This window comes from Cherax quadricarinatus, chromosome 83, assembly GCF_038502225.1.
Source record: "Cherax quadricarinatus isolate ZL_2023a chromosome 83, ASM3850222v1, whole genome shotgun sequence".
Lineage (NCBI taxonomy): Eukaryota > Metazoa > Arthropoda > Malacostraca > Decapoda > Parastacidae > Cherax > Cherax quadricarinatus.
This window is the reverse complement of record NC_091374.1, coordinates 15659156-15670124: the sequence shown is the minus strand read 5'-3', so window position 1 is coordinate 15670124 and position 10969 is coordinate 15659156. Positions and strand designations below refer to the sequence as shown.

Below are 10969 nucleotides of genomic sequence, written 5' to 3'. Positions count from 1 at the left end.
TTGTATTTTTCCAATTTATGTCAGTGCGTTCATGTTATCTATTCTCATCCTGTAATCTGAGTGACTTGACTCAGAAGAAAATAAGAATCTGCAACATCAAAATCTGGATTGCATCAACAACAGAAACTGAATCGGGGCTGGTGAAGGGTTTTTGATCCAAGGAGTAATGGCTACCCTCCTCTCGACTCAAACTTGATTACCTCACATTTTCCAGGCACTTCATACAGAAGGACCCAGGGTGTACGTAGTGTATGAAGCGTAGAGAGTGAAGGTTAGTGTATGAAGCGTAGAGAGTGAAGGTTAGTGTATGAAGCGTAGAGAGTGAAGGTTAGTGTATGAAGCGTAGAGAGTGAAGGTTAGTGAATGAAGCGTAGAGAGTGAAGGTTAGTGTATGAAGCGTAGAGAGTGAAGGTTAGTGTATGAAGCGTAGAGAGTGAAGGTTAGTGTATGAAGCGTAGAGAGTGAAGGTTAGTGAATGAAGCGTAGAGAGTGAAGGTTAGTGTATGAAGCGTAGAGAGTGAAGGTTAGTGTATGAAGCGTAGAGAGTGAAGGTTAGTGAATGAAGCGTAGAGAGTGAAGGTTAGTGTATGAAGCGTAGAGAGTGAAGGTTAGTGTATGAAGCGTAGAGAGTGAAGGTTAGTGTATGAAGCGTAGAGAGTGAAGGTTAGTGTATGAAGCGTAGAGAGTGAAGGTTAGTGAATGAAGCGTAGAGAGTGAAGGTTAGTGTATGAAGCGTAGAGAGTGAAGGTTAGTGAATGAAGCGTAGAGAGTGAAGGTTAGTGTATGAAGCGTAGAGAGTGAAGGTTAGTGTATGAAGCGTAGAGAGTGAAGGTTAGTGTATGAAGCGTAGAGAGTGAAGGTTAGTGTATGAAGCGTAGAGAGTGAAGGTTAGTGTATGAAGCGTAGAGAGTGAAGGTTAGTGTATGAAGCATGGAGAGTGAAGGTTAGTGTATGAAGCGTAGAGAGTGAAGGTTAGTGAATGAAGCGTAGAGAGTGAAGGTTAGTGAATGAAGCATGGAGAGTGAAGGTTAGTGTATGAAGCGTAGAGAGTGAAGGTTAGTGTATGAAGCATGGAGAGTGAAGGTTAGTGTATGAAGCGTAGAGAGTGAAGGTTAGTGTATGAAGCGTAGAGAGTGAAGGTTAGTGTATGAAGCGTAGAGAGTGAAGGTTAGTGAATGAAGCATGGAGAGTGAAGGTTAGTGAATGAAGCGTAGAGAGTGAAGGTTAGTGAATGAAGCGTAGAGAGTGAAGGTTAGTGAATGAAGCATGGAGAGTGAAGGTTAGTGAATGAAGCGTAGAGAGTGAAGGTTAGTGTATGAAGCGTAGAGAGTGAAGGTTAGTGAATGAAGCATGGAGAGTGAAGGTTAGTGAATGAAGCGTAGAGAGTGAAGGTTAGTGAATGAAGCGTAGAGAGTGAAGGTTAGTGAATGAAGCATGGAGAGTGAAGGTTAGTGTATGAAGCGTAGAGAGTGAAGGTTAGTGTATGAAGCATGGAGAGTGAAGGTTAGTGTATGAAGCGTAGAGAGTGAAGGTTAGTGTATGAAGCGTAGAGAGTGAAGGTTAGTGAATGAAGCATGGAGAGTGAAGGTTAGTGAATGAAGCGTAGAGAGTGAAGGTTAGTGAATGAAGCGTAGAGAGTGAAGGTTAGTGAATGAAGCATGGAGAGTGAAGGTTAGTGAATGAAGCGTAGAGAGTGAAGGTTAGTGTATGAAGCGTAGAGAGTGAAGGTTAGTGAATGAAGCATGGAGAGTGAAGGTTAGTGAATGAAGCGTAGAGAGTGAAGGTTAGTGAATGAAGCGTAGAGAGTGAAGGTTAGTGAATGAAGCATGGAGAGTGAAGGTTAGTGTATGAAGCGTAGAGAGTGAAGGTTAGTGTATGAAGCATGGAGAGTGAAGGTTAGTGTATGAAGCGTAGAGAGTGAAGGTTAGTGTATGAAGCGTAGAGAGTGAAGGTTAGTGTATGAAGCGTAGAGAGTGAAGGTTAGTGTATGAAGCATAGAGAGTGAAGGTTAGTGTATGAAGCATAGAGAGTGAAGGTTAGTGAATGAAGCATGGAGAGTGAAGGTTAGTGAATGAAGCATGGAGAGTGAAGGTTAGTGAATGAAGCGTAGAGAGTGAAGGTTAGTGAATGAAGCGTAGAGAGTGAAGGTTAGTGAATGAAGCATGGAGAGTGAAGGTTAGTGAATGAAGCGTAGAGAGTGAAGGTTAGTGAATGAAGCATGGAGAGTGAAGGTTAGTGAATGAAGCGTAGAGAGTGAAGGTTAGTGAATGAAGCGTAGAGAGTGAAGGTTAGTGAATGAAGCATGGAGAGTGAAGGTTAGTGTATGAAGCGTAGAGAGTGAAGGTTAGTGTATGAAGCGTAGAGAGTGAAGGTTAGTGAATGAAGCATGGAGAGTGAAGGTTAGTGAATGAAGCGTAGAGAGTGAAGGTTAGTGAATGAAGCGTAGAGAGTGAAGGTTAGTGAATGAAGCATGGAGAGTGAAGGTTAGTGTATGAAGCATGGAGAGTGAAGGTTAGTGTATGAAGCGTAGAGAGTGAAGGTTAGTGTATGAAGCATGGAGAGTGAAGGTTAGTGTATGAAGCGTAGAGAGTGAAGGTTAGTGTATGAAGCGTAGAGAGTGAAGGTTAGTGAATGAAGCATGGAGAGTGAAGGTTAGTGAATGAAGCGTAGAGAGTGAAGGTTAGTAAATGAAGCGTAGAGAGTGAAGGTTAGTGAATGAAGCATGGAGAGTGAAGGTTAGTGAATGAAGCGTAGAGAGTGAAGGTTAGTGTATGAAGCGTAGAGAGTGAAGGTTAGTGAATGAAGCATGGAGAGTGAAGGTTAGTGAATGAAGCGTAGAGAGTGAAGGTTAGTGAATGAAGCGTAGAGAGTGAAGGTTAGTGAATGAAGCATGGAGAGTGAAGGTTAGTGTATGAAGCGTAGAGAGTGAAGGTTAGTGTATGAAGCATGGAGAGTGAAGGTTAGTGTATGAAGCGTAGAGAGTGAAGGTTAGTGAATGAAGCATGGAGAGTGAAGGTTAGTGTATGAAGCGTAGAGAGTGAAGGTTAGTGTATGAAGCGTAGAGAGTGAAGGTTAGTGTATGAAGCGTAGAGAGTGAAGGTTAGTGTATGAAGCATAGAGAGTGAAGGTTAGTGTATGAAGCATAGAGAGTGAAGGTTAGTGTATGAAGCGTAGAGAGTGAAGGTTAGTGTATGAAGCATAGAGAGTGAAGGTTAGTGTATGAAGCATAGAGAGTGAAGGTTAGTGTATGAAGCGTAGAGAGTGAAGGTTAGTGAATGAAGCGTAGAGAGTGAAGGTTAGTGAATGAAGCGTAGAGAGTGAAGGTTAGTGTGTGAAGCGTAGAGAGTGAAGGTTAGTGTATGAAGCGTAGAGAGTGAAGGTTAGTGAATGAAGCGTAGAGAGTGAAGGTTAGTGTATGAAGCGTAGAGAGTGAAGGTTAGTGTATGAAGCGTAGAGAGTGAAGGTTAGTGAATGAAGCGTAGAGAGTGAAGGTTAGTGTATGAAGCGTAGAGAGTGAAGGTTAGTGAATGAAGCGTAGAGAGTGAAGGTTAGTGTATGAAGCGTAGAGAGTGAAGGTTAGTGTATGAAGCGTAGAGAGTGAAGTTTAGTGAATGAAGCGTAGAGAGTGAAGGTTAGTGTATGAAGCGTAGAGAGTGAAGTTTAGTGAATGAAGCGTAGAGAGTGAAGGTTAGTGAATGCAGTGAATACCAGTTTTCCTAATGTAAAATTAGCCTTCTGATATTTCAGTAGTCATTCATTTCGTATATGCAACATATGTCAGGCCCGTCTTTGAGTATGCAGCACCAGCTTGCAACCCACATCTGATAAAGCAGGTCAGATATATAGATATATGGTTTTTGTCGTCAGGAAACAGCAATTTTTCCTAACACTGCCCAGTCGGTGGGCCCATTATATATTGATCAATACGACTTGTTCCGTGCGTACAGTAATATACTGCTTGTTAAGCTAGTACACAAACGGGGAATTGAATGAAATTAGCTCAGAGACGTCCACACCACCGTATGTCCTTCGATGGTGGGTACAACATCTAGCTTGGCTGGATGCACCATTATTAAGGATTGTGTGGTCTAGCAGTCTAAAGCGTCATGCGTTTTCTCTCACCATGAGGCGGGCCAAAACAGCATGGGTTCGACTCCTTCGCTAGTGCAGTATTGTTATTGATCAATACCACTTGTTCCGTGGGTACAATAATATATATATATATATATATATATATACTATATATATATATACTATATATATATATATATATATATATATATAGTTTTGGAGGGGTTGGTGCAATTATTTAATAAATGTATGGAAGAGGGTAAGGTACCTAAGGATTGGCAGAGAGCATGCATAGTTCCTTTGTATAAAGGCAAAGGGGACAAAAGAGAGTGCAAAAATTATAGGGGGATAAGTCTGTTGACTATACCTGGTAAAGTGTATGGTAGTGTTATTATTGAAAGAATTAAGAGTAAGACGGAGAATAGGATAGCAGAAGAACAAGGAGGCTTTAGGAAAGGTAGGGGGTGTGTGGATCAGGTGTTTACAGTGAAACATATAAGTGAACAGTATTTAGATAAGGCTAAAGAGGTCTTTGTGGCATTTATGGATTTGGAAAAGGCGTATGACAGGGTGGATAGGGGGCAGTGTGGCAGATGTTGCAGGTGTATGGTGTAGGAAGTAGGTTACTGAAAGCAGTGAAGAGTTTTTACGAGGATAGTGAGGCTCAAGTTAGAGTATGTAGGAAAGAGGGAAATTATTTCCCAGTAAAAGTAGGCCTTAGACAAGGATGTGTGATGTCACCGTGGTTGTTTAATATATTTATAGATGGGGTTGTAAGAGAAGTAAATGCGAGGGTCTTGGCAAGAGGCGTGGAGTTAAAAGAGAAGTTGCAGAGATTGGTGGATGAATTTGGTAGGGTACGCAAAAGAAGAAAATGAAAAGTGAATACAGGAAAGAGTAAGGTTATGAGGATAACAAAAAGATTAGGTGATGAAAGATTGGATATCAGATTGGAGGGAGAGAGTATGGAGGAGGTGAATGTATTCAGATATTTGGGAGTGGACGTGTCAGCGGATGGGTCTATGAAAGATGAGGTGAATCATAGAATTGATGAGGGGAAAAGGGTGAGTGGTGCACTTAGGAATCTGTGGAGACAAAGAACTTTGTCATTGGAGGCAAAGAGGGGAATGTATGAGAGTATAGTTTTACCAACGCTCTTATATGGGTGTGAAGCATGGGTGATGAATGTTGCAGCGAGGAGAAGGCTGGAGGCAGTAGAGATGTCATGTCTGAGGGCAATGTGTGGTGTGAATATAATGCAGAGAATTCGTAGTTTGGAAGTTAGGAGGAGGTGCAGGATTACCAAAACTGTTGTCCAGAGGAACTTTCAATCAACTACACACAGCTTAATCAACCTCAACAGCCTCAACCACCTCAACAGCCCTGAGGAAGGGCTGTTGAGGTGGTTCGGACATGTAGAGAGAATGGAGCGGAACAGAAAGACTTCAAGAGTGTATCAGTCTGTAGTGGAAGGAAGGCGGGGTAGGGGTCGGCCTAGGAAAGGTTGGAGGGAGGGGGTAAAGGAGGTTTTGTGTGCGAGGGGCTTGGACTTCCAGCAGGCATGCGTGAGCGTGTTCGATAGGAGTGAATGGAGACAAATGGTTTTTAATACTTGACGTGCTGTTGGAGGTGAGCAAAGTAACATTTATGAAGGGGTTCAGGAAACTGGCAGGCCGGACTTGAGTCCTGGAGATGGGAAGTACAGTGCCTGCACCTGAAGGAAGGAGGGGTGTTAATGTTGCAGTTTAAAAGACTGTAGTGAAAGCACCCTTCTGGCAAGACAGTGATGGAGTGATTGATGGTGAAAGTTTTTTCTTTTTCCCAGGCCCACCCTGCCTTGGTGGAATCACTATGGTGAATGAATAATAATAATAATAATAATAATAATATATATATATATATATATATATATATATATATATATAATATATATATATATATATATATATTCCACACAGGTATATAATATGTACCTGTGTGGAATAATGTGCAAAATACTTGAAAGACTTGGAAAGGCAGACAGAGAATAAAGGCTGATAGAGAGGCGGGAAACGGGTACATGGGGGTACAACTGGTGGTTAAAGACGCAGCTGCGTCACAGTGATGTCAGGAAATATTTCTTTAACCTTCTTGTCGTTAGGCAGTGGAAAGACCCGGACGAAGATTTTACACACACACACACACACACACACACACACACACACACACACACACACACACACACACACACACACACACACAGAGTAAAAACCACGTCTTCTATTTCCTCGTCCGAGATAAAACCTCCCACAGATCGACGACACACTTTACCTTGTCTTATAAATGGCTCCGCGTACCTAAGTTTTTGGCCAAGAGTGGAAACGTAATAAGGATTTCAAAAGCCTGCCCTCTTCCCCCATCCTCTCTCTCTCTCTCTCTCTCAATCTCTCTCTCTCAATCTCTCTCAATCTCTCTCTCTCAATCTCTCTCAATCTCTCTCTCTCTCTCTCTCTCTCTCTCTCTCTCTCTCTCTCTCTCTCTCTCTCTCTCTCTCTCTCTCTCTCTCTCTCTGTCTCTCTCTCTCTCTCTCTCACACACACACACACACACACACACACACACACACACACACACACAATTTACATAAATGATCTGGCGTCTGGCTTTTCATCTAAAATCGCAAAGTTCGCGGACGACACGGTATTTGAGACGAAACTTTAAACAGTGACTTTAATGTGAGAACATTGACGCAAGATGACGCAAGATGCGCCAGACGAGTTTCATTGTTGACAGGAGTGATGCAGGATTGCCATATTGCCGACATTTAACAGACGACGTTTCGCACTGGGTTGAAGTTTGAGAGAGAGATGCTGGAGGCTGCATGCTCCGGGAAGGGGGGTCTTAATGCTGTGACATCTTAGGCGAGGCTAGAGAAGGTAGCGGGTTTCGCTCTGCATAGAGCTTTACCTTAATATAAAGGAGGAGCACAGAAAATATTTGTCCAACCCATTTTCTATGCTACCTGTTACCCCATGTACCAAGTCATGACTTGATAAAGTTCCACCAGGAACAAAACTTAGGCCTTAAGAAAGGTCTATCTTGTATCAAGTCCCTTCTTACCATGTCAAGCAATACCTCTTAGTTATACTTCCAACTAATTTAGTTAAAAGAGGAAATATGAACGCCTGGAACTGTTCCCTGGAATACAGTCAACAAAGGTAGGCGCTGGAAACTCTAAGTATAGCACCAAATCTGCACACCGAAATTACCCCTTAAGAAATGAAGAGCATTGATAGAACGTTGCAAAATGCCCCCAGGTATATTCCAGGTAACGAAAAAAATGGGTGTCTTGACCCCCCTCCCCAAAAAATGGATCAGTGAGTTTAAGGTGTCCAAGACTTTTCAATACCTATGTTTTAAATGTAAGGGTAATTTCTAGCAGACTTTTTGAATGTCTTAAAGAGAAGACTCGACTAAAACTTAACGTAGGTTCCTTGTCATCCGGGTTTTGGTGGCTGTCTGCACTGGAAGTCATGCTGCCAGTACCAACAGCCTCATGTTTCAGTATGTCAACCAGGAAGCCTGGGGTGTGACTTTGGAGGTAGATGATCCTCCCTATATACACTTGTGGAGGTAGAAAGTAACACTGCAGGCAGCAACATACAAGGGCACAGAGCAACACTGCAGGAAGCAACATACAGGGGCAGAGAGCAACACTGCAGGAAGCAACATACAGGGGCAGAGAGCAACACTGCAGGCAGCAACATACAGGGGCAGAGAGCAACACTGCAGGCAGCAACATACAGGGGCAGAGAGCAACACTGCAGGCAGCAACATACAGGGGCAGAGAGCAACACTGCAGGCAGCAACATACAGGGGCAGAGAGCAACACTGCAGGCAGCAACATACAGGGGCAGAGAGCAACACTGCAGGCAGCAACATACAGGGGCAGAGAGCAACACTACAGGCAGCAAACATACAGGGGCAGAGAGCAACACTGCAGGAAGCAACATACAGGGGCAGAGAGCAACACTGCAGGCAGCAACATACAGGGGCAGAGAGCAACACTGCAGGCAGCAACATACAGGGGCAGAGAGCAACACTGCAGGCAGCAACATACAGGGGCAGAGAGCAACACTGCAGGCAGCAACATACAGGGGCAGAGAGCAACACTGCAGGCAGCAACATACAGGGGCAGAGAGCAACACTGCAGGCAGCAACATACAGGGGCAGAGAGCAACACTACAGGCAGCAACATACAGGGGCAGAGAGCAACACTGCAGGCAGCAACATACAGGGGCAGAGAGCAACACTGCAGGCAGCAACATACAGGGGCAGAGAGCAACACTGCAGGCAGCAACATACAGGGGCAGAGAGCAACACTGCAGACAGCAACATACGGGGGCAGAGAGCAACACTGCAGAGAGCAACACTGCAGGCAGCAACATACAGGGGCAGAGAGCAACACTGCAGGCAGCAACATACAGGGGCAGAGAGCAACACATGCAGACAGCAACATACAGAGGGGCAGAGAGCAACACTGCAGGCAGCAGCAGAGCAACACTGCAGACAGCAACATAGAGAGCAACACTGCAGGGCAGGCAGCAACATACAGGGGCAGAGAGCAACACTGCAGGCAGCAACATACAGGGGCAGAGAGCAACACTGCAGACAGCAACATACAGGGGCAGAGAGCAACACTGCAGAGAGCACTGCAGGCAGCAACATACAGGGGCAGATAGCAACACTGCAGGCAGCACATGCACTGCACAGCAACATACAGGGGCAGAGACTGGCAGAGAGCAACACTGCAGACAGCAACATACAGGGGCAGAGAGCAACACTGCAGGCAGCAACATACAGGGGCAGAGAGCAACACTGCAGGCAGCAACATACAGGGGCAGAGAGCAACACTGCAGGCAGCAACATACAGGGGCAGAGAGCAACACTGCAGAGAGCAACACTGCAGGCAGCAACATACAGGGGCAGAGAGCAACACTGCAGGCAGCAACATACAGGGGCAGAGAGCAACACTGCAGACAGCAACATACAGGGGCAGAGAGCAACACTGCAGGCAGCAACATACAGGGGCAGAGAGCAACACTGCAGGCAGCAACATACAGGGGCAGAGAGCAACACTGCAGGCAGCAACATACAGGGGCAGAGAGCAACACTGCAGACAGCAACATACAGGGGCAGAGAGCAACACTGCAGAGAGCAACACTGCAGGCAGCAACATACAGGGGCAGAGAGCAACACTGCAGGCAGCAACATACAGGGGCAGAGAGCAACACTGCAGACAGCAACATACAGGGGCAGAGAGCAACACTGCAGAGAGCAACACTGCAGGCAGCAACATACAGGGGCAGAGAGCAACACTGCAGGCAGCAACATACAGGGGCAGAGAGCAACACTGCAGACAGCAACATACAGGGGCAGAGAGCAACACTGCAGGCAGCAACATACAGGGGCAGAGAGCAACACTGCAGACAGCAACATACAGGGGCAGAGAGCAACACTGCAGAGAGCAACACTGCAGACAGCAACATACAGGGGCAGAGAGCAACACTGCAGGCAGCAACATACAGGGGCAGAGAGCAACACTGCAGGCAGCAACATACAGGGGCAGAGAGCAACACTGCAGGCAGCAACATACAGGGGCAGAGAGCAACACTGCAGGCAGCAACATACAGGGGCAGAGAGCAACACTGCAGGCAGCAACATACAGGGGCAGAGAGCAACACTGCAGGCAGCAACATACAGGGGCAGAGAGCAACACTGCAGGCAGCAACATACAGGGGCAGAGAGTAACACTGCAGGCAGCAACATACAGGGGCAGAGAGCAACACTGCAGGCAGCAACATACAGGGGCAGAGAGCAACACTGCAGGCAGCAACATACAGGGGCAGAGAGCAACACTGCAGGCAGCAACATACAGGGGCAGAGAGCAACACTGCAGGCAGCAACATACAGGGGCAGAGAGCAACACTGCAGGCAGCAACATACAGGGGCAGAGAGCAACACTGCAGGCAGCAACATACAGGGGCAGAGAGCAACACTGCAGGCAGCAACATACAGGGGCAGAGAGCAACACTGCAGACAGCACCATACAGGGGCAGAGAGCAACACTGCAGGCAGCAACATACAGGGGCAGAGAGCAACACTGCAGACAGCAACATACAGGGGCAGAGAGCAACACTGCAGAGAGCAACACTGCAGACAGCAACATACAGGGGCAGAGAGCAACATTGCAGGCAGCAACATACAGGGGCAGAGAGCAACACTGCAGGCAGCAACATACAGGGGCAGAGAGCAACACTGCAGGCAGCAACATACAGGGGCAGAGAGCAACACTGCAGGCAGCAACATACAGGGGCAGAGAGCAACACTGCAGGCAGCAACATACAGGGGCAGAGAGCAACACTGCAGGCAGCAACATACAGGGGCAGAGAGCAACACTGCAGGCAGCAACATACAGGGGCAGAGAGCAACACTGCAGGCAGCAACATACAGGGGCAGAGAGCAACACTGCAGGCAGCAACATACAGGGGCAGAGAGTAACACTGCAGGCAGCAACATACAGGGGCAGAGAGCAACACTGCAGGCAGCAACATACAGGGGTAGAGAGCAACACTGCAGGCAGCAACATACAGGGGCAGAGAGCAACACTGCAGGCAGCAACATACAGGGGCAGAGAGCAACACTGCAGGCAGCAACATACAGGGGCAGAGAGCAACACTGCAGGCAGCAACATACAGGGGCAGAGAGCAACACTGCAGGCAGCAACATACAGGGGCAGAGAGCAACACTGCAGGCAGCAACATACAGGGGCAGAGAGTAACACTGCAGGCAGCAACATACAGGGGCAGAGAGCAACACTGCAGGCAGCAACATACAGGGGCAGAGAGCAACACTGCAG

At 46.6% G+C, this 10969-nt stretch overlaps 1 protein-coding gene across 1 annotated transcript in view; it reads left to right on the top strand.

Moving 5' to 3' along the window:
• Positions 1-2722: 2722 nt before the first annotated feature.
• LOC128702244 (retinitis pigmentosa 1-like 1 protein) overlaps positions 2723-10969 on the top strand; it is a 19251-nt gene continuing 11004 nt past the window's right edge. Inside the window, exon 1 of the mRNA XM_070102902.1 lies at positions 2723-2735. Within this exon, the coding sequence (XP_069959003.1) occupies positions 2723-2735 (13 nt within the window). The remainder of the gene's footprint in view (positions 2736-10969) is intronic.